The 24,337-nt window shown below is 44.6% G+C and overlaps 1 protein-coding gene across 3 annotated transcripts in view; it reads left to right on the forward strand.

Moving 5' to 3' along the window:
• The window catches only part of CACNA1S (calcium voltage-gated channel subunit alpha1 S), a 3,469,037-nt gene that overhangs the window by 1,421,688 nt on the left and 2,023,012 nt on the right, over positions 1 to 24,337 (forward strand). For all 3 annotated transcript variants that reach the window (XM_044076603.1, XM_044076604.1, XM_044076605.1), the window contains one exon: positions 18,890 to 18,959. In XM_044076603.1, the coding sequence (XP_043932538.1) occupies positions 18,890 to 18,959 (70 nt within the window). The remainder of the gene's footprint in view (positions 1 to 18,889; positions 18,960 to 24,337) is intronic.

Below are 24,337 nucleotides of genomic sequence, written 5' to 3' on the forward strand. Positions count from 1 at the left end.
GGGAAGTCTATTCCAGAGACGGGGCAGCCTCTCGGAGACAAACTTGTTTCTCCAGCAGGTTTTGCTGATGTCGCATTTTAGATTTAGGCCTTTTGAGAAGGTATTGTGCGAGGAGTTAGACTTCAGGATAAGGAGCATCTCTAGTACTGCAGAAGTCAATATTGCCTTGTAAGCGAGACACAGATCACCTTTGAGCAATCTGTGCAATACCGAGTAGTGTGATAGTGATTTGAGCCTGATTGCATAGGAAAGGTGTTGGAGGCCATAGATTCTCTTTGTGAGGTATTTCTGTGGCCTTTCCAGTTGGTGCAGATGTTTGGAGAGGTATATACCAAACGGGGCATTATACTCAATTATTGGCCTAATGAGGGAGGAGTACAGGGAGGTAATAACCTCCTTTTTCCCTGGATGCAATCCCTTTATTTATGCGATGAACCAAGTAAAATGCTTTTCTGTCCACTGCCACTAACATGATGGTCGTATGTGAGATTGTTGTTAACCTGAGTAGCCAGGTCTCTCACTACAGGTTGTGTGCTTAGGGGATTGCCGTTGATGTGGTAATCTGTATGGACCATGTTTTTGCCATATGGTATGGTAATGCATTTTGCTGTGTTTAACTTAAGGCCATTACTTTGGCACCAGTCATTTGTTGCTGTGAGACCCTCTTGCAGTATGTTAACATAATCTGGGGAGTCAGTGACAGCACCCAAGTTACAGTCATTCGGAAACTTGGTCAGCCACAGGCCCTTTGTCTTTGCCTGGACCTCTGAGAAGTAAATGCCAAACAGTAGGGGTCCCATGACAGATCCCTGGGGAACACCACTAGTGACAGGTCTACTGTCAGAGGTGGAGGCACTTATTTTGACCTTGTGGGACCTATCGGTGAGCCAGTTGGCCACCCACCTGATGAGATAGAGATTTACATCAAGTTGTGTTAGCTTTTCGATGATGTCTGAGTGGAGGATTGTGTCAAAGTACTTGGCCAAGTCAAGGTAAGCTGTATGTACTGACTTTCCCTCATCCAGGGCCTTGGTGACAGTCTCAAAGAAGTCAACCAGGTTCAACAGGCAAGATCTGCTGTAGACAAGTCCGAATTGGATGGGGTCAAGTGTTTGGAGATTGCCTATGTCCTTGCTTGTGAGATCCATAATAATATTTGCATGGCTTTATAGATCAGACTTGTCAAGCTAATGGGGGAATAGTTTCCAGGATCAGTAGTGGCACCACCTTTGTGCAAGGGGATGACAATGGCATTTCTCCACTGTGCTGGAATGAAGCCTGTACTTAGGCTGTGGTTGAATAGTGTGCTCAATGGCAAAGCTAGTTCTTGCTGGAGATGTTGCAGAATACAGCTTGGGATACTATCAGGTCCTATGGAAGCTGTGTTCTTTGTCTTGGATAGGGACTTTAACACTTGATCTACAGAAATGTGAGGGGCAGGACAAGTGTCAGGGATGTTGAATTGGCCTTTGTGGGGGGGGTGAAGTTTGCGCTGAACCTATCTGCTAGCAGGTTGGCTAAGTCAACAAGATCAGTGTAAGTGGTACCATTAAGTACTAATTCGGAACAATCCTGGGCTTTGCCATGGAGGTTGCTGACGTAACTGAAGAAGGCTTTGTGGTTTCCCTTTGTTTCGTGGGCTAGTTTCAATTCATAATTGGCTTTGGAGGTTTTAACAAGTGATTTAATTTGCTTGTTGAAGCTGAGGAGGGAGTTTTTCCAATTGAGAATTTGTTCCTTTGCACCCTTGGACAGCAGTTTCTTCCTTTTGTTGTAAAGCCTGTTGATAGACGATGTCCACCAGACATATTTGTGTTTCCTTGAGGAGCAGGTTTCAGTTCTGTTGAGTATGGCTGAGTCCACGCAGTTGTACAGGTGCTTGTATACTGCACTGGCGTACTGTTCTGCATAGTTGTCTGGGGGAGGAGGTAGTGTGTGTGAAGCTACTGATACCCTCCCTTAGGGTGCAGGATACAAACATATCTTATTAAGGTCTCTTTACCCCCACAAAAGGTACAGGACCTTATCTCTTACTTCCAAAACATTGTACTGGTTTACCACATTACAGCCAGAGAGTTCTTCAGGGTCTTGGGCCTCATGGTATCCACCATTCCCATGCTTCCCTTACTCAAACTCACATGAGAAAATGGCAATGGTAACGAAAATCAGTTTGTATTAAACACCAGCATCTCTGACAATTCCCTGTTCCCCTCACCCCCTGTCTGAAAAGGGAACTTCAGTGGCTACATCAGGTGTCACTGAACCCAGGACTACCCTTACACCCTCCTGCTCCTAGTCAAGAGATCTGCACAGACACTTCAGATGTAGGTTGGGGAGCAACCTTCAGCCACCTAAAAGTACAAGGGATCTGGTCTCCCTCTCAATTGAAGGAATGAATCAATGTAATGGAGATGAGGGCACTGCTACTGGCCATGAGGAATGCATCAGTGTAATGGAGATGAGGGCACTGCTACTGGCCATGAGGAATGCATCAATGTAATGGAGATGAGGGCGCTGCTACTGGCCATGAGGAATTCATCAATGTAATGGAGATGAGGGCACTGCTACTGGCCATGAGGAATGCATCAGTGTAATGGAGATGAGGGCACTGCTACTGGCCATGAGGAATGCATCAATGTAATGGAGATGAGGGCACTGCTACTGGCCATGAGGAATGCATCAATGTAATGGAGATGAGGGCACTGCTACTGGCCATGAGGAATGCATCAGTGTAATGGAGATGAGGGCACTGCTACTGGCCATGAGGAACGCATCAATGTAATGGAGATGAGGGCACTGCTACTGACCATGAGGAATGCATCAATGTAATGGAGATGAGGGCACTGCTACTGGCCATGAGGAACGCATCAATGTTATGGAGATGAGGGCACTGCTACTGGCCATGAGGAACTCATCAATGTAATGGAGATGAGGGCACTGCTACTGGCCATGAGGAATGCATCAGTGTAATGGAGATGAGGGCACTGCTACTGGCCATGAGGAATGCATCAGTGTAATGGAGATGAGGGCACTGCTACTGGCCATGAGGAATGCATCAGTGTAATGGAGATGAGGGCACTGCTACTGGCCATGAGGAATGCATCAGTGTAATGGAGATGAGGGCACTGCTACTGGCCATGAGGAATGCATCAGTGTAATGGAGATGAGGGCACTGCTACTGGCCATGAGGAATGCATCAACGTAATGGAGATGAGGGCACTGCTACTGGCCATGAGGAACGCATCAACATAATGGAGATGAGGGCACTGCTACTGGCCATGAGGAACGCATCAGTGTAATGGAGATGAGGGCACTGCTACTGGCCATGAGAAATGCATCAATGTAATGGAGATGAGGGCACTGCTACTGGCCATGAGGAACGCATCAATGTAATGGAGATGAGGGCACTGCTACTGGCCATGAGGAATGCATCAATGTAATGGAGATGAGGGCACTGCTACTGGCCATGAGGAATGCATCAATGTAATGGAGATGAGGGCACTGCTACTGGCCATGAGGAACGCATCAATGTAATGGAGATGAGGGCACTGCTACTGGCCATGAGGAACGCATCAATGTAATGGAGATGATGGCACTGCTACTGGCCATGAGGAATGCATCAATGTAATGGAGATGAGGGCACTGCTACTGGCCATGAGGAATGCATCAATGTAATGGAGATGAGGGCACTGCTACTGGCCATGAGGAATGCATCAACGTAATGGAGATGAGGGCACTGCTACTGGCCATGAGGAATGCATCAATATAATGGAGATGAGGGCACTGCTACTGGCCATGAGAAATGCATCAATGTAATGGAGATGAGGGCACTGCTACTGGCCATGAGGAATGCATCAGTGTAGTGGAGATGAGGGCACTGCTATTGGCCATGCAGACTTTCCATCTCTTATTCCAACCAGGACCTCTAAAGCTGTTCATTACATTTTCATTTGTGAGTGTTCTGCCATTTCACACTGAGCTTGATTGAAGGAAGGACACTGAGGAAACTCGGAGCTATAATATATAACATTAAGTATCCTGTTTTTTGTTTATTTTGTTCTTTATTTCTTTGTTATTTATAGCACTTTGTGTACTGTGTATTTTTCTAGCTAGTTTCACTGTGTGTGAGGTATTAACTGGAAATTGTCCACTTTTATTAAGCATCTGTTGGGTTGTTTGTAATAACTTGTTGCAGTTAAACTCTTTTTCTAGAGGCTCCTTTAGCTGTTTAAAACTTTCATTTAAAGGCTCACTGCTGCTTTTCAGGTGTGAGAAACATTTCTGCAATTTGTTCTAAGTAGTGGGGATATTTGTAGCATTTCCATATTCAGGCTTGTATTTGGGCCTAGTGTTTGTGGAGGCTGTGTGTCTGAGCACATATTCAGGGACATCTTGGTTTAGCCAAAGCCATCAGGCATTTCAGTGAGAGAATTGTTTGAATTCATTGGCTGACTGAGGTCACCTGGACTACAGCTTAGACTAAGCACCTCATTGGTTCTTTTGAGATTTCTTTCTTAAAAACTGTCTCAGGTTTCAACTTTCTGTTACCTAAGAAGTTCATTTGTGAGTGTTCTGCCATTTCACACTGAGCTTGATCAAAGGAAGGACACTGAGGAAACTCGGAGCTATAATATATAACATTAAGTATCCTGTTTTTGTTTATTTTGTTCTTTATTTCTTTGTTATTTATAGCACTTTGTGTACTGTGTATTTTTCTAGCTAGTTTCACTGTGTGTGAGGTATTAACTGGAAATTGTCCACTTTTATTAAGCATCTGTTGGGTTGTTTGTTTGTAATAACTTGTTGCAGTTAAACTCTTTTTCTAGAGGCTCCTTTAGCTGTTTAGAACTTTCATTTAAAGGCTCACTGCTGCTTTTCTGGTGTGAGAAACATTTCTGCAGTTTGTTTCCCACCCTCCCTTCCTGTTGGTATAGTGTTTTTATAGTTGGTGGCTTTGCAGTTGCCCGCCCCTAGTGTAAATTTGATCTGGGACCCTCATCCCAGTCTAGTGTCATTACCTCATTCTACCCAGTACAGGGAGAACATTTGAGAAGGCCAATCAGCTTAGTTTCTGCTACTCCTTTCTCTCTTTCCTTTCTCTCTTTCCACATAAAAAAAAATGTATCTGCTTTTACTGTATTTGTGTTTCTTTCTACTTTATTTTGCTTTTGCGTCATCTTAAAAGTACTCAATTGTATTTATTACTGCTTGGTGTAACTCATTCTAAGCCTTTTAGTTTAAGCACTTGGGCTTCAGACCAGTTGTTTTACATTAAGAAGGTTTATGGCCTGCACTGTGGTGGCAGGACAGGTAGCTTACATCCTTCTAAGTTGGGAACTGTTGATTGAGGGTTCAGTGTCTGTTATTCTAAAAGTGTATTAGTTCTGGTTTAAGCACTTGGGCTTCGGGCCAGTTATTTTACATTAAGAAGGTTCGTGGTCTGCACTCTTGTGGGAGGAGAGGCTGGACTCTGCCCTTCTGAGCAGGGAATTTCTGGTTAAAGGCTTATAGTGCCTGCATATTTGAACTTTCTTACTGAAATTGGTACACCTTGTTTGCTGTAGCATAGACTAGATCCAGGCCTGCTGAATCTAGCTTTGTTTGTATGCCTGTTGTTTGTTTGCTTATTTCCCTGAAACACTATTTTCACCTAAAACGCGGCTTTTCAGCGCTTCTGTGGATCCCTAGTGATATCTGCATTGCTTACTGTACTTATTTCCTTGTTTCACTTGAAAGAAAGTTACTGTTTGTCGTTTTTGCATTTAAGTTACCTGTAACACATTGCATTTAAGTTACCTGGCACTTGCTCACTAAGTCAGCACTAAAAAATTAAAAGCACTACACCCTCACAAACTCCCCTTGAGTACCTTGTTCCCATTGGCCCTTTTTTCAATTATAAAGGAATTCCCAATACTATTCTAGCATGTCCAAAGGTCAGTTGTCAGTCTCCTCTCCAGTCCAGCTGGTGAATCTGGGAATCTTGAGGCAATGTTACAACTGCCTCATGTACACACACAACCCTCTCCTCCTCCCAACAAATTCCAACACGTGAGAGATGCAACCATATAGCCAAACTGGAGGCTAAGCTCTCTCAACTCAGTACTGGCGTAACCAGTCAGGTGGAGAAGGAAACCACACTCACTACAATTCCAGTCTCACATAGACCTACCACGACAGCAAACCAAACACATAAACACACAAAAACATACTCGGAGGCTCTAAATAAAAATCTGCCTAAGCAGCAGAGACCTCCAAAGCAGACACCCAAGCAACCGCTACCCCAAAACAAAACACGTGCAACACATAGCTTACAAAGCCAGTGTGCTGAACAGTCCAGCCCTTAAGGCTAAACAACACACCTGATACACTTGTAATAGGTGACTCTATCGTCAGGCACACTGACGTCCTGCTCACCAGGCTGAACAAGGAGAAGGTCACTGTGAGCTGCCTGTCGGGTGCTAGGATCCGCCACATAACACAAGCACTCAGGTCACTCCAAGGCAAGTACAAATATGACTCAGTCATTGTCCATGCTGGTGTGAATGACCTGAGATGTACCTCCCTGGACTACATGAAAAGAGACATAGAGGAGCTCTCTGAGCATGTAGCCCAGGCCGGTATGACCCTGACCTTGAGTAGCATCTTACCCTCACCAAGAATGATGCCACAATATGAAGACAAGATGATCAATTTCAACAATTGGCTTAAGTATTGGTGTCATTCAAAGGGGATCCAATGCCTGTCAGCCTGGGATGACATGCTCGACAAGCCACGATGCTTCGCTAGGGACGGCTTGCAGCTGTCACCCCTGGGCTTTCGGATATTGGCAAAGGCTCTTGCTACCCCCATAGTGCCTTTTTTAGGCAAGGTTCAAAAGACAAACCCACCTCCATAGGTATCACAAGGGATAAGAAACTAAGAGTAATGCTACTCAACGCCAGAAGTCTAAACCTCAAGATGCATGCCCTCGAAACTCTCCTTAGCATGGAGAACATCGATATCTGTGCAGTAACAGAAACCTGGTTCAAGGCTCCAGAGAGCACCCCAACACTACCAGGTTATACCTCATACCATGCATTTCGGCCCCAAAACTTGGACCGAACCACAAAAGGAGGGGAAGTATCAATATTCGTCAAAGATACCCACACCTCCAGGTTGGTGGCACAGCACGAAGCATCAGAGACTATCCTCCAAATGCATCTCCAAATGCCTTCCAGTTTATAGCCTGCTACAGACCACCCTCCCAAACCCAGGAACCCCACTCGGCCTTCCTGAGAACACTGGAAAATATGAAGGTCTCTCCAAACACCATTATATTGGGCGACTTCAACTACCCAAACATAGACTGGGAGCATTACTCTAGCTCCAACACCCTAGCCCAAAGGTTCCTAGAATTTATAAACTCAAATGCTATGGAACAACTTCTTACCACTCCCACAAGAGGGGAAAACATACTGGACCTAATCATCACCAACATGGGGACTCTATGCTCCAGACCAGAAGTGTATCCCCCACTAGTAAGACCAGACCGTAAACTAATCTCACTGGATATTCACATCCCGACTCCACCCCCTGCCCATAAAACCACAGTGAAAAACTTCTCTAAAGCAAATTTCACACTCCTCAAAACCGAGGTGGAATCCTTCAAAGCCCCTGGGCCTGTGGAAAATACGGCCCAGACTGCAGAATCCTTTATAAACGCATTCTATGAACACCTTCAGGAATGCATGGATCTTGCAATCCCAAATAAAACCAAGACCCAATCCTCCAAAGGCAGACGTCCTGTCTGGTGGACCCCAGCCATAAACAAACTATACAATAGAAGGAGGAAGCTACTACATCTTCTCTCTTTCGGCTTTTCCCGTTAGGGGTCGCCACAGCGGATCATCTCTTTCCATTTCTTCCTATCCTCTGCATCTTGCTCTGTCACACCAACCACCTGCATGTCCTCTCTCACCACGTCCATAAACCTTATCTTAGGCCTTCCTCTATTCCTCTTACCTGGCAGCTCCATCCTTAGCATCTTTTTCCCAATATACCCATCATCCCTCCTCAGCACATGCCCAAACCAACGCAATCTCGTCTCTCTTGCTTTGTCTCCAAACTGTCCAACATGAGCTGACCCTCTAATATACTGATTCCTAATCCTATCCATCCTAGTCACACCAATTGCAAATCTTAACATCTTTAACTCTGCCACATCCAGCTCTGACTCCTGTCTTTTGTCAATGCCACTGTCTCCAACCCATATAACATAGCTGGTCTCACTACCCTCTTGTAGACCTTCCCTTTCACTCTTACTGGTACCCGTCTGTCACAAATCACTCCTGACACTCTTCTCCACCCATTCCACCCTGCCTGTACTCTCTTCTTCACCTCTCTTCCACATTCACCATTACTCTGAACTATTGATCCCAAGTACTTAAACTCGTCCACCTTTACCAACTCTACTCCCTGCATCCTCACCATTCCTCTATCCTCCCTCTCATTTACACACATATATTCTGTCTTAGCCCTGCTGACCCTCATTCCTCTGCTCTCTAGAGCATATCTCCACCTCTCCAGAGTCTCCTCTACCTGATTCCTACTCTCACTACAGATCACAATGTCATCTGCAAACATCATAGTCCACGGGGCCTCCTGTCTGATCTCATCTGTCAACCTGTCCATCACCACTGCAAATAAGAAAGGACTCAGAGCTGATCCTTGATGTAATCCCACCTCCACCTTAAACGGATCTGTCACTCCCACTGCAGTCCTCACCACTGTCACACTACCCTCGTACATATCCTGTACCACTCTTACATACTTCTCTGCCACTCCCGACTTCCTCATACAATACCACAACTCTTCTCTAGGCACCCTGTCATATGCTTTCTCCAAGTCTACAAAGACACAATGCAACTCCTTCTGACCTTCTCTGTATTTCTCCAACAACACTCTCAGAGCAAACATTGCATCTGTAGTGCTCTTTCCTGGCATGAAACCATACTGCTGATCACTAATCATCACCTCCCTTCTTAACCTTGCTTCCACTACTCTTTCCCATAACTTCAAGCTGTGACTAATCAGTTTTATCCCTCTGTAGTTACTGCAGCTCTGCACATCACCCTTATTCTTAAAGATAGGTACCAAAACACTTTTTCTCCACTCCTCAGGCATCCTCTGACTTTCCAAAATTTCATTAAACAATCTAGTTAGAAATTCCACTGCCATTTCTCCTACGCACCTCCATGCTTCCATTGGTATGTCATCTGGGCCAACAGCCTTTCCATTCTTCATCCTCTTCATAGCTGCCCTTACTTCCTCCTTGCTAATCTGTTTCACTTCCTGATTCACCATCCCCACATCATCCAACCTTCTCTCTCTCTCATTCTCTTCATTCATCAGCCTCTCAAAATACTCTTTCCATCTACTCAACACACTCTCCTCTCTTGTGAGTACCTTTCCCTCACTATCCTTTATCACCCTTACATGCTGCACATCTTTCCCAGCTCTGTCCCTCTGTGTAGCTAATCTGTACAGGTCCTTTTCTCCCTCTTTAGTGTCCAGTCTCTCTTACAACTCTCCATATGCCCTATCCTTAGCTTTCGCCACCTCTCTCTTTGCCATGCGCCTCATCTCCTTATACTCATGTCTACTTTCTTCATCTCTTTGGCAATCCCACTTCTTCTTCGCCAGCCTCTTCCTCTGTATACTCTCCTGTACTTCCTCATTCCACCACCAGGTCTCCTTGTCCTCCTTCCTCTGTCCAGATGTCACACCAAGCACCTTTCTAGCAGTCACCCTTACTAGTTCTGCTGTAGTTACCCAGCTATTCGGTAACTCTCCACTGCCTCCCAGTGCCTGTCTTAACTCTTCCCTAAACTCCACTTCACAATCACCCTTTTTAACTTCCACCATTTAATCCTTGGCACAGCTTTCACACTCCTCCTCCTCTTCTTGATCACCAACGTCATTCTACATACCACCATTCTATGCTGCTTAACTACACTTTCCCCTGACACCACTTTACAGTCTCCAATCTCCTTCAGACTGGCCCTCCTACATAGTATATAATCAACCTGTGAGCATCTTCCCCACTCTTGTACGTCACCCTATGCTCCACCCTCTTCTTAAAATACGTATTCACCGCAGCCATGTCCATCCTTTTCGCAAAATCCACAATCATCTGACCTTCTGCATTCCTCTCCTTAACACCATACCTACCCATCACTTCCTCATCCCCTCTGTTCACTTCACCAACATGCCTGTTAAAGTCCGCTCCAATCACTAGTCTTTCACCCTTGGGTACACTCACCACAACTTCATCCAACTCGCTCCAAAATTTCTCTTTCTCATCCATCGCTTTACCCAACTTGTGGAGCATATGCACTAACAACATTCATCATTACACCATCAATTTCGAGCTTCATAAACATCACTCGGTCAGACACTCTCTTCACGTCTAAAACACTCTTGGCATATTGTTCCTTTAGTATAACCCCTACCCCATTTCTCCTGCCATCCACACCATGATAAAACAATTTGAATCCGTTTCCTAAACACCTGGCCTTACTTCCCTTCCATCTGGTCTCTTGCACACACAATATATCAACCTTCCTTCTCTCCATCATATCAGCTAGCTCTCTTCCTATACCAGTCATACTGCCAACATTCAAAGTTCCTACCCTCACTGCTACACTCCTAACCTTCCTCCTATCTTGCTGCCTTCTGGCATGCCTTCGCCCTCCTCTTCTCCTTCGGCCAACAGTAGCCCAATTTCCACCAGCACCCTGTTGGCTAACAGTACTGGTGGCGGTCGTTGTTAACCCGGGCCTCGACCGATGGAAGCTACTACATGATAGAGCAAAATCCCAAAAAGGGAAGGCATCTCTGATCAGTATTAGAAAAAAACTATGGGCACTCATAAAATGGTGTAAGGCCAGCTTCGAGAGAAAAATTGCACAGGACACTAAGGATAATCACAAGGCTTTCTTTAGTTATGTTAGGAACCTGGGTGGGAATTCCCAGATATGCTCAGAATTAGTCCAAAATGACAAAAAATACACCGAACCCACAGACATTGCCAACATCCTAGCTGACAGGTTCAGAGCAAACTTCTCCCCCCCCCTCCCCACCAAAAGGGAAAATATCTATCCCAGCAGAGTGCTGCCCCCCTGACATCTCAGATGCTCAGGTAAGAGCCGCCCTCACCAAAGCAAAAAACACAGCATCAATGGGACCAGACGGTGTCCCGGGCTCCGTCCTACATGAACTCCAAGAAGAGCTAAACCCAAACATAAAACTACTGTTCAGTCTCGGCCTTACTACAGGATATGTACCCAAAGAGTGGCGTACAGCAACAGTGGTCCCTCTCCACAAAGGTGGTGCCTCAACGGATCCTGGAAACTATCGCCCCATAAGCCTGACTAGTTTGGTCTGCAATGCTATGGAAAGGATCATCATGGACCTCATAAATAAAGATATTGGGGACCTACAGACACTGGATCCTACCCAGTTCGGCTTTGTTAAGGGCAGATCCTGCCTCTTAAACCTGGTCGATTTCTTTGAAACAGTCACCAAGGCCATTGACGAGGGGAAGGTGGTCCACACAACCTACCTGGACCTCGCAAAAGCCTTCGATACAGTACCCCACTCGGGCATTATAGATAAGCTCACCAGCTTAAATATAAACCCCTATGTCACTAGATGGGTTGCAAACTGGCTCAAGGACAGAACCCACATGGTTAGAATTGCTGGAGCCATGTCAGACTCCAAACCAGTTACAAGTGGCGTCCCACAAGGCTCAGTCCTGGGACCTCTCTTGTTCGGTATATATTTCTCGGAGGTACAGGCCAACATGGAAGGACTGTGGCTGACCAAGTTCGCAGATGACTGCAAACTGGGCGCCATAATCGACTCTCCAGCCGACACAAGCATCCTCCAAAAGGGCCTCATAGAAACAGACAACTGGTGCCAGAGCCATGGCCTCAAGCTAAACGCCAAAAAGTGTATAGTCATCCCCTTTGGCAAAAACAAAGTGCCCACAAATTACCACATAGGTATATTCCATTAAGTACAGAAGAAGTAATTAGGGACCTGGGGACCCAAGTTGATAGCAATCTCTCATTTGACAACCACGTGGCCAAAGTGGTTAGAAGAACATTTTATATAGCCCACCTAATCATGAAGGGATTCACATCTAGATCAGGGGAGGTCATCGTGCCTCTTTACTCATCCCTCATCAGGCCCATAATTGAGTACAATGCCCCTTTTGGGATGTACCTTACCAGACACCTGCAGCAACTGGAAAGACCCCAAAAGTACCTCACCAAGAGGATCAAAGGGCTCAAACAGATGCCATATGCTGCCCGGTTAAAGAAACTCCAGTTCTACTCAGTGGCATACCGCCTGCTCAGAGGCGATCTGTGCCTGACGTATAAAGCCACGTCCAACCCGGAATTAATGGACATGCTGCACCTCAGAAAATCCAAATCCCATCGAGCTACGCTCGAGACTTGAACCTCAACACTGAAATAAATAGGACATGCTGGAGGGACAGATTCATAACCCAGAGGCTCCCTTCACACTGGAATAAAATCCCAGTCCAGGTTAGGCAGAGTCCCTCATTGACTCTCTTCAAGAGGAATCTTGATGAGTGGATGGGAGATCGTAGGTTTACCCCGGGTATCACTTCTGTGTCACTGTTAGACAGAGGCACAGTATTCTAACCTCGAAAAAGGGCATAGCAAAATTAATTTAAAATGGGTGGCGAAAGCCAAACACACTCTGGCTAGGCTTATAAATGCCCTAGGGCAGATAGCCTAGTATGAACCTATGTTCATAGACAATATGACAGTCCTCTGGTATGTGAACAAACTGGGAGGACAAAATCCTATCTATTATACAGACTGGGTCTTCAGGCTTGGGAGCTGGCAGTAAAATTTGAAGTAACTCTTCAGACAGTGTACATCTCATCCTCTCAAATTTGTATAGCAGACTACCCGAGTAAGTCTCAAACACCATCCTATGAATGGAGGCTTCAAAGGTATGTGTTTCTAGACAGTGTCCACCAGTGGGTTATTCCTCAAACAGACCTTTATGTCTCCCCCATGAACAGGCAACATCCACAGTTTTGTGTCAGAGAACCTTATCCTCTGGTCTGGACAGTAGATGCCCTTTCTTTCTCTTGGAAGGGGATGTTTTTATATGTATTCTCTCCCCTTCCCCTCATCTCAAAAGTCCTGTCCAAAATTCAGCAGGACAAACCAAAAATCTTGCTTTTGACTCCCTTCTGGCCAAGACAGCACTGGTTCCCCTCTCCTCCTGCATTTAGCCAAGGGCAATCACCACAAGTTAGCTCACAGAGTGGACCTCTTCACACAAGACAAGGGGACCCTCATCCATCCCCACTTGGCGACCCTTCAGTTGACCTTGTGAGTGATAGGTACTAATCCCTTTCAGACACCTATTCTCTGAGGACATGCTTACAGTTCTGCAGGAGGCCAGGAAACCAAATACCAGAAAATCTTATTTAGAAAAATGAAAGATTTTCATTCTGGTGTCCGAAACAAAAACAGGACCCATTAACAGTGGAAATTCCCTTGGTTTTGACTTATTTGTGTGAATTGCTCAATGCTGGTTTAGCTTACTCTTCAGTAAAAGTTCATATATCAGCCATATGTGCCTGTCTGCCTCTGTCTCCCCACTTAGCTAGCAGATTTGATGCAAAACAATTTCTTAAAGGTGTTGTATACATTAGACCTCCCAGGAAACCTGTTCCACCTCCCTGGGACCTTAACTTCATTTTGGAAAAGCTGACTCTCCCACCCTTTGAGCTAGCTTCTTCAGCTTCTCTTCAGTATTGTTCCTGGAAAGCTGTGTTACTCCTAGCCTTAACTTCAGCCAGATGAGTGTTTGAGTTACAGGCCCTTATAGTATCTCCACCCTTTCTTTGTCTTCCACAAAGACAGGGTCCCCCTGCATACAGACCCCTCATTATGCCTAAGGTTGTCAATGACCTATCTCCAAATCAGTTCATACACTTACCTACCTTTTTCCCTTCTCCTCAGAACCCAGGTGAGAGGTCCTCCATGCTCTAGATGTCCACAGGCAACTTAGATTTTATTTGGAGGCAACTTAGATTTTATTTGGATAAGACCAAAGCTGTTAGAAAATCAGATCAGCTTTATGTTTTTTACCACCCCAGGCCTCTGGGGCAGGCCGTGTCCAAGCATACCATTTCCTCCTGGATTTCCAAGACTGTTTCCATCTGCTAAACTCACCATGGTAAAACCCTTCACTCCCCTATTAAGGCTCATTTCAGTAGGGCTGTTGCCTCATCTGGGGCCTTTTTCAAGGGATTGGACACTAATTCAATTCTTGAAGCAGCTACATAGACCTCAGTCCGTACCTTCACCAAACAGTATAAATTAGATGTAATTTCTAAATCTTGAGCAGGGTTTGCCAGAGCCATACTGCAGGGCTTCCTGGATAGTTCATTAGCTACTCCTTCCTCTCTTACTTCATGAGCTTTGGCATTCTCTCTCATGTTAGGAATACTGCAACAGATGAATAGAAGGACATATAATAGGTATGTAAAATCTTACCATAATGATAGATGTCCTTTTCACTGTTGCAGTATTTCTATCCCTCCCTCTTTCCCCCCCTAGCCTTGCTTCTTGAATAATTCTTACCCCACTTCCTTAGGCTGGCATTCCTCCTGGGGTAGTCAGTTCTGAGGATGGTGCGTTTGAATGTCAGTTTTATGCCAGATGTCCAATCGTAGCCTATGTGTGATATACCACCCACCCTACAGCAGTAAAGTCTTTTCTGTACTGGCAGACATCAGGTAGCCTACAGCGGGGAACTCCCTCATATTATGAATATTGCAACAGAGAAGAGAGGGACATCTGTTGTTATGGTAAGATTTTACACAGCTATTCTATGCGGGAGATGGGCTGGTGATGTCTATGTATGTGTCAGCTAGGCATGCATCAGGTCAGTAATGGCACATGCCATTCCTGTAGGACATTGTCTAGCATCTCCATGTAGTTTACTCAGCCATACACTTCTGCATATATGTCATCCAAGACATCAGGGCTGCAACAGAGGCAACCTGAGTCCCAAAGTACTTCTGCCTGAGGTCCGTAGTGGATGGCCCAGGATTGGTGTGGCATGTGCCAGTCCTGTTGGACATTGACTCATACCTTCATATGGTTTACTCAGACAAGCATGTCTGCTCTGCATTTCTTTGCACCAAGGAAATGAAGGGTGCAGTAAAGACAACCGACATGACAAGGAACTTATGTGCCCATAGGCTATGCATATAAGTGGCATATAGCAGTCTGTGTGCCACGTGGTGGCTGGAGTCACATATATGTACCAGCATTACCACTGTTGTTTTATCTGTATGCATCTAGTAAGGTCTGAGGACACAGTAGCACTGTCATCAGCATTGACAGTGGAAGCCACTTTCCCATCACTCACAGCTAAAGGGACACTAGAGATCCAAGATGAACCTTTAGTATCATCTGTATTTAGCATAAGGTGTCATGTCCATGTCTGCCCCACCCTTATACACAGATCACATCACCATAGATAGCATCAGAGGACTGCACTGCCTCTGTGGTACATACCCATGGCATTGGAGAGAGGTGTGCATGTGGCTGTTTCTGCCATGAATCTGGAACATTCCCTGATCTGGGTGTTACTCTTCGCATTAATCAGTAGATGTACAGATATTTGATCCAGGCACATATGGCCAATAATCGGACCCTGGCAGAGCTGCTCAGTGGGCTGAGTGGCCTGTGTTAAGACATTTGAGTGGTGCAGTGGTGCAATGGTTAACATTGTCACCTTACAGCAAGAGGTTCTCCGGTTTGACTCTCAGCTGAGATGTCTTCTGTGCGTAGTCTGCATGTCCTCCTTGTGTTTGAGTGGGTTGCCTCCCACATTCCAAAGACATGTGTCTGGAAGTGTTCTCCCTGGGCCTCTGCTGAAAATAGGATCTGTCCTAGTCAGACTTTCCCAGTCAACAAATAATAAATAAAGATGAATATTGCAGGAACTGTGGGACATTTTTATCTTGCATATAGAGTGGCATCACAAATCGAGAGCTGTAGTAGGCACACCTAGTGGGAGAAGTTGCAGTTCTCTTGACCACCATTAGTGCATTCTTGTTGCTGCAGGGAACTGCCCACCTTAGTTGTAGTAGGGGATGGTTGCGCACTGCAGGATTACACATCCAGGTAACACAAATGGCACAAACCATCCCCAAGAATTTTCCGTGGGCCACGCTGTCAACTTTTTCTGTCGGTGCTCTCATGGATATAGCTGACACTCATGTCTACTGTGGCCTCCACCCCTGGCCATGAATGCTCTTATGGTCATGGCTTGTACAGTTCCAGCTCCACTGGGGGGACATCTCACTGTGCAAGCTACTCTGGCTTCTACAGTTCATTGCCAGCCTGCTTCTTCGTAGGCTTACTTCAGGCAACACATACCTGTGACCACAAATGGAGTAGTGGATACCATCTTTCTGAAATAACACCATGATAAGAGCCACAGAGACATTATTGCACATACATTTAACATGCTATTGTGGCCTCTGCACAAGCTGACTGCAGTTCTGATGCTTCATGGCCACATGCTGCACCTCACCATTGGTCTGCCAACTAAAGCTTCACATTATTACGGAAGGATGTGATTCTTAACATCCCACAATCCTCTAGCCATGTACATGGTTACCACAACTACTACCCATGACCATTCAACCTGTGTTTGTGTTGCTGCGTGCTGGCATTGTACTCCTGTAATCTGTGCAGATGAAGAGGACTGTGCCTTGACCACCCTTTTGAGTAATGTGGTTATGATAATGCCTGATGCACAGAGTAACTAGTCAGTATGCCTTGTAATGCATAGCTTGGATGTGTTATCGAAATCAGTTTTGTTCAGTGTTTGTCTTGTCCCATTCCACAGTTGTAGAGCAGATGGCACTTTCTTGCCAGTGCCACAGTGCATCGCACATAACTCTGGTATGCATGCGGGTGTGCTGCAAACAGTTCCTCCAAAGACTCCTTACCCAGTTCCTCCTCTGTTGCCACAAGTATGTCAGCCATTGCTGTGGCATTCCCTTGCTGTAATAATTTTCATACTCTCATACCATGTAGCATGGCATAGCCATCAAATATCTTGCTGCATGTCATCTCAAGAGAATAATGCAGTGTTGCAGTAGATATATCAGGGCAGCAGAAGAGGGCCTTCGGCGGTCCAAACACATGTTCAGTGATACTATATGACTATATCTGTCATGATATGGGGACTGCAGATGGGGGTCTTCATCCATAGCTGCAAGGCATATCCATCATCACCTGCAACAAAGAACAGTAAAGAACATTATGACTAGCTTGTTACATGCATTCATGAGATCGGACTTTTCAGGCCTTTATGGGTGTAAATATGTGCACCTACTAACTAAATGACCCTGTGGAATGCTGTCCCACATGAAACACTGTAAGGTGTTGCATTTATGCGGATGTGGAAATTACAGGAACTGTATGGGTCGTGCACAGACACATTGTATATAATACTCTGGACATTCTGCACCACCTGCCAGTTGATGGAGTGGAAACCTTTATAGCTGCTATAACTGGATACCACATGGAGGAGCTGAGGCCTTGGAAGCAGTGCTGGTGCAGTCAGTGTCCCCCGTCCTCAGGTAAATGGACTATGTTTTAGAATGTTCACACAGTGATGGCTCTCTCCTCTGCTGTCCGTGGAAACCAAATATGCCCTTTCACATGCACCAGCATCTCATCAAGGAGATGGGGTAGGATTTGCAAGACTGAGGCATGGAAAATGACTAATATATTCCCCTTTCAGATGCTGATTAATTCCCATAGCAATAGTGGCTTATACTACAGAAACCTTCATGTCCACTGGGATAGGCATAATACACATCTCCCTTAAATTCATCTGAAGAGGGTACATGGCTACCAGCTCCTATATAATGTCTTTATCTACACAGTGGGGATCAACTATGTCTTGGCTGCGGAATTAATGGATTATCCTCTGATGCAGAGGGTAGCAGTGTGTCACATCAGACACTGGTTCCCTAGGTGGGCACTAACACATGCCCAGCTAAAGACGTGGGAACTTCAAGCTTCTTAGCTTGAGTGATACTGTGACATCTATTGTCTTTCTCAAACTGATATTTGGTATAATGTGAAATTAGACTATTTTTTCACCTTATTATGTTGTCTCTACTATACGTACTAGATTAGATATTTTACCGTTTATTACTGTTTTCAAATATTTTAAGTTATTTACTGGTGTACTGTGTGACTTATATTGAGCTGCCTGGTTATATGTTTTTAAGTTTATAGTCCTTGGCTAAATCTGAAAAATGTTCAAAAGGATAAATAAAACCTTCATTGTATCTTGGGGATGTGAGAGGAAACTAGTACATCTGGTGCAAATCCATATGAAAAGGAAAATGCTGCGCATGAAAGGCATCCCGACTGAGAACCAAAACGTGTGAGGTAGTGATGCTAAACACTGTACCACACCACAGTGCTGCCCCCTTCATCTTTATCCAAGTGTAAATGCAGAGGTAAAGAACTCATTCTCTGTGTACTCATTTGTATAACATTATAAAATGTGTCTACTCTTTTTGGTATTGCTGTGTCTTTTCAGGAGAGGAAGGACAGCTCTGGGAAGCAAATACAACAAATAGATGCCAAAATATATATGTATGCCGTATTTATTGTTAAAATCTTCAGTGCAATAGCTGTTGGTTTACCCTAATCGCTATGATTTTCTTTTTGTTTTTGTTCCTGTATTGTCCTGTATTAATGCTGAGTTATAATTCATGTGAAAAAATAACTTTTTTGATTTTATTTCTCAGCTTAAAATAGATGAATTTGAATCCAATGTAAATGAGATCAAGGACCCCTATCCATCTGCTGACTTCCCAGGTAAGATTTGCCTTGCAGTGTTCTTTTTCCAAGTCCTGCATCCACTAATTTCAATGTGAACGCTGTGGTATTGAAACAGGCCAGAGAGCTCCATCGCTGTATTGTCAAGGTGCTTTTGCCATGTTTCTGCAATGTCCATTTGTAACATTTCCAAGATTTATTTTGCCTTTCCCATATCATAGTATTATAGAATCAGTAACAGTTCTTATTTATTATTTATTTTTGCTTCAGTTCTTGCTGCCAGACTAATCTCTAACAGTTTACTGTTCATTTATTTCCTGTAAGAAGACCGTCATAATACTGCATAATAATACTGCATGCTTGTGGTATTTACTAAACCTACTTAGCCTTTGCATAGGGACTCATGCCCAATAGCTCTGGCCAGCATGCTAGCTAGAAAGTCTTAGATGACCATGGTCCATTTGTAGGTAATTTGCAAGTCCCTGGTTGTGACAAACTTGCTGATCTCCTTCAACATCCATAGAGGTGCTTATGGGACAAAATGAGTGAACTTTCTCTGTCACCCCTAAGGAAGTCATGCCAGTCATTGCTGCTTATTTCTTCAGTACTCCTTACCTGTTGTCTAGGAGTCGGGCCACACTTGAACTTGGGTTTCCAGTTTCTTGGGTGGACATTCTGTACCCACATTGATCTAGTCTCCCTTATTAACAACTGGCACTGGCTATGCAGTATCCACCCTTTTGCTAAACAACATTGGCTATGTCAGATTAATGATAAGCATGGGTGCTCATTTGTGTCATTATTTAGTGAATTTCTGCAAACATTTTAAAGGCGTATACTAACATTTAGTATAAAAAAACTGATGTTATCTTCTGTTATTTATAGAAGATTATATTGCTTTTTTTATTCATTTGTGGAAATATTTCCTATTTAGATTAAAACCTGAAAGTTTTAGAAGAGTTTTTGAAGTTTTTACCTGTAATGAAAAAAATGGCTCCGATATTAGCACAGAAACTTTGCGGTTATTCTGTTAAACACTGGGCTCAAGAAGATTGCCAAAAGTAATTTGTGAAGTAGAGACAGGGCCATGAAAGGCAAAACTGAGATCCTTTATAGTTTTCAAATGTCAAGTGCTTGAACAAACTTTCTGTAAGAAAAGTGACTGAAAGTCCATTCTGTCAGCTGTGAAAGCTAATTATTTTCCTGGGAGGTAAAGCTGTTTCCCCCTATGAGAGACTTGTATTTTTTGTATCTTCCCCAATCTTAATATATTCATTTCTGACGTCAGTACACCTTTGAGGTAAGGATATGCCCCCTTTTTACAGCTGCCATCTCAACAGAAATGCTTTTCCGTGAACTGACCATAAGTGTGACATACACAGATAACTTCTATCTAAACTGACTATTGCAGTTTGGCAGGGCTACAAAAGTTTTTGTTGCTAATAAGTACAGATATCCTATGAAGGAAGCACCTTCTGCTTCTCTTCTATTTAAAATGCACAAAAGGCACTAACAGAAGCCTTCAAAACTAACTATGTCATTCTCACTGCTGCAATAACCGTTAGGCTGTGCAGGTTGTGTTCTGCCCAGGACACAGCTAACAGCTGCTAAGAGCGCCGGTTCTTTCCCACACCTTCACTCTGACTGCTGATTGGACAGCCCTGCAGAGGGAAATCATAGGTTCATAGGTAGGTACTAGGCTATCTACCTGAGGGCATTTATAAGCCTAGCGAGAATGTGTTGGCTTTCGCTGCCCCATTGATTAATTAACCGATCCTCTGTCAAGCAGAGCCAATGAAGTGATCCCAGGGGTGTATTTTCTGTTACCCATCTACTCGTCAAGGTTTCTCTTGAAGAGTGTTAGTGAGGGGCTCTGCCTCATGTAATTTAGAATTTTGTTCCAAAGCATGGGTTGTCTCTGTGACAGGAATCTATCCCTCCAGCATGTTCTGTTTATTGTTGTGGCGAGGTTTAGCTCACTAGAGCGTGTGGCTCGTAGTGACGTGGATTTCTTTAGGTTCATAGGTAGGTACTAGGCTATCTGCCCGAGGGCATTTATAAGCCTAGTCAGAGTGTGTCTGCTTTCACCACCCCATTGATTAATTAACTGATCCTCTGTCAAGCAGACCCAATGAAGTGATCCCAGGGGTGTATTTTCTGTTACCCATCCACTCGTCAAGGTTTTTCTTGAAGAGTGTTAGTGAGGGGCTCTGCTTAATGTAGTTAGGAATTTTGTTCCAAAGCATGGGGAGTCTCTATGACAGGAATTTATTCCTCCAGCATGCTCTATTTATTGTTGTGGTGAGGTTTAGCTCACTAGAGTGAGTGGCTCGCAGTGACTTGGATTTCTGTAGGTGGAGCATGTCCATCAATTCTGAGTTGGACATGGCTTTGTAAGTCAGGCAGAGATCACCTCTGAGTAAGCGATATGCCACTGAGTACAGCCGGAGTTTTTGCAGTCGGTCTGCATAGGACATATGTTTGAGACCAGTAATCCTCTTGGTGAGGTACTTTTGTGGTCTTTCCAGCTGTTGGAAGTGTCTTGTGAGGTACATCCCAAATGGGGCATTGTACTCTATGATGGGTCTGATGAGTGACGAGTAGATGGGTACTATAACCTCTTTATTTCTAGATGCGAGCCGTTTAGTAATTAGATGGGCTACATAGAAGGATTTCCTAACTACTTTGGCAATATGATTGTCAAAGGAGAGATTACTATCTACCTGGGTCCCCAGATCTCTTATTACTTCTTCTGTATTAAGGGGGCTGCCACCTATGTGATAATTCATGGATGTTTTGTTTTTCCCAAACGGGATGACTATGCATTTTTTGGCATTTAGCTTGAGACCATGACTTTGACACCAGGTGTCCATCTCAGTAAGGCCCTTTTGGAGAATGTCCGTGTCAGCCGGAGAGTCAATTATGGCTCCCAGTTTGCAGCCATCGGTGAACTTGGTTAGCCATAGTCCTCCTGTGTTTGTCTGTACTTCTGAGAAGTATATGCCGAACAGTAGCAGTCCCAGGACCGAGCCTTGTGGGACACCACTTGTGACTGGTTTAGAGTCGGACCTGGAGTCCGCTATTCTTACTGTGTGAGTTCTGTCTGTAAGCCAGTTGGCAACCCATCTCATGATGTAGGGGTTTATGTTCAGGCTGGTGAGTTTTTCTATAATTCCCGAGTGGGGAATGGTGTCAGAAGCCTTGGCGAGGTCAAGGTAGGCAGTGTGAACTACCTTCCCCTCATCTATGGCCTTGGTGACTGTCTTGAAGAAGTCTACCAGGTTTAGTAGGCATAATCTGCCCTTAACAAAGCCGAACTGGGTCGGGTCAGGTGTTTGGAGGTTCCCATTGTCTTTGTTAATGAGTTCCATGATGATGTGCTCCATAGCCTTGCAGACCAGGCTAGTCAGGCTTATGGGGTGATAGTTACCAGAGTCAGTTGTGGAACCTCCTTTGTGGAGTGGAATAACCTTTGCAGTACGCCATTCTGTGGGCACCTAGCCTGTGGAGAGGCTGAGGTTGAACAGTGTGCTTAGGTGGGGGGTTAGTTTGGTCTGTAGTTCGTGCAAGACACAGCACACAGCATGGGACACCATCTGGCCCCATTGACACTGTGCTTTTGGCTTTTGAAAGGGCTGTTTTCACCTGTGCATCTGTGATGTCCGGGACACTACACTTTTCCAGTATTGTTGTGGGCCCTTTTGGGAGTGAGAGGAGGGTGAAGTTTGCACTGAATCTATCTGCCAGGATGTTGGCAGTATCAGTAGGTTCAGTATATTTTGTGCTATTTTGCACTAGTTCAGTGCATATCTGCGAGTTGTCACTTAGATTCTTAACATAGCTAAAGAAGGCTGTGTGGTTATCTTTTGAATCCTTGGCTATTTTTCTTTCGAAGTTAGCCTTGGATGATTTCATGAGGGACCTCAGTTTCTTACTGATACTGATCAGGGATGTCTTTCCTTCTTGGGATTTGCTTTTTTTCTAAACTAGTTTCCTCCTTCTATTGTATAGCCTGTTTATTGCAGGGGTCCACCAAACTGGTTTCCTTCTCTTAGAGGAGTGAGTCTTGGTTTTACTAGGGATGGCACGATCCATGCATCCTTGTAGGTGCTCATAGAGTGCATTTGTAAAGGTTCCTGCATCTTGGACACTGTTATCCTTTAGCGTGGGGGCTGTGAAACTTACCACCTCTGTCTTAAGTAAGGTGAAGTTTGCTATAGAAAAGTTTTTCACTGTGGTTTCCTTGGTTGGAGGTGGTGGTGTGGTGTGGACATCCAGAGTGATTAGTTTATGGTCTGATCTGACCAGTGACGGGTTGACCTCCGGTGTGTAACACCTGCGCCCATGTTGGTGATGACCAGGTCCAATATGTTTTCACCTCTGGTAGGGGAGTTTACCAGCTGATCCAGGGCATTTAAGTTGATAAATTCCAGGAAGCGCTGGACCTGGTAGTTTGTACTTGAGTAGTTTTCCCAGTTAACGGTAGGGTAATTGAAATTGCCCAATATCAGAGTGTTCAGTAGGACCTTCATGTTTTCCAGTGTCTCCAGCAGTTTCTTACCACCTCGTCAAGAAGCAACTCAGAGGATTCACTGAAGCAGCAGCAGGCCATCAGATGTGATTCTGGCAGATAATTCCCCAGTAGGGAATGCTTCTGAGAGAATATTGTCCTTTAAAAAAATTACATTTCCCCTTTAAGAAGTAGAGTATCTTATATTGGAAGTTTCTTCTTGAGTACCACTATTTTTAGCTTTAAGCTTCATTTCGGGTGCTAATTTTGTGAGAAAATGCTCTGCTGGTGTAAACTTCACATATTTTATTGGAAAGTTTAGTGTTGTTGAGTGTTTTATTCAGGCAGGAACTATTATGGGGTATATTAGTGCTTGCCTTCACTGTCTGACAACTTACTTACCATGTTTTTCTGTCAGACTGAGTTTTGAAATGCACTTTCTAACAGAAATTTAGTTTGCAGCTTATGCAGTACTGTGTTTGTGGGACTGTGTATGTGAGTTAATTGTGTTGCTTGTGAGCACTACTTGACATCTTAACTTCTGACTGACTCGTTCCTGCAAAACTTACCACATTCAAAGCATCCTCCTTGGTCACAGCATGGATACTTACCCACTGCAGCTGGCCAGTCTCCATTGTAAGAAAATACAGTCTGTGCTTCAGTCGATGGTGGGTGACTCAGTAGTGGCCATTAGTCATTCCTTGGACCAATGGTTATCTCTTTGGCTTCCTCTGGTATATTCTTTTCAGCCACCACAAACAGTGGGTCAGTCAAGTTCCCTTCAGCTGTTTCAGTATCCAGTCCATGCATGGGAGAACCATCTCTCCTTGGTCAGGGAGACACTACAGGAGACGTTGCTTGATGTAGCCAGGGAAAGAGATCTTTTGATTGGGCAAATATACCTTTT

The sequence above is a fragment of the Protopterus annectens genome, chromosome 7.part0 (genome assembly GCF_019279795.1).
Source record: "Protopterus annectens isolate FY-2018-M chromosome 7.part0, PAN1.0, whole genome shotgun sequence".
NCBI classification, from domain to species: domain Eukaryota; kingdom Metazoa; phylum Chordata; order Ceratodontiformes; family Protopteridae; genus Protopterus; species Protopterus annectens.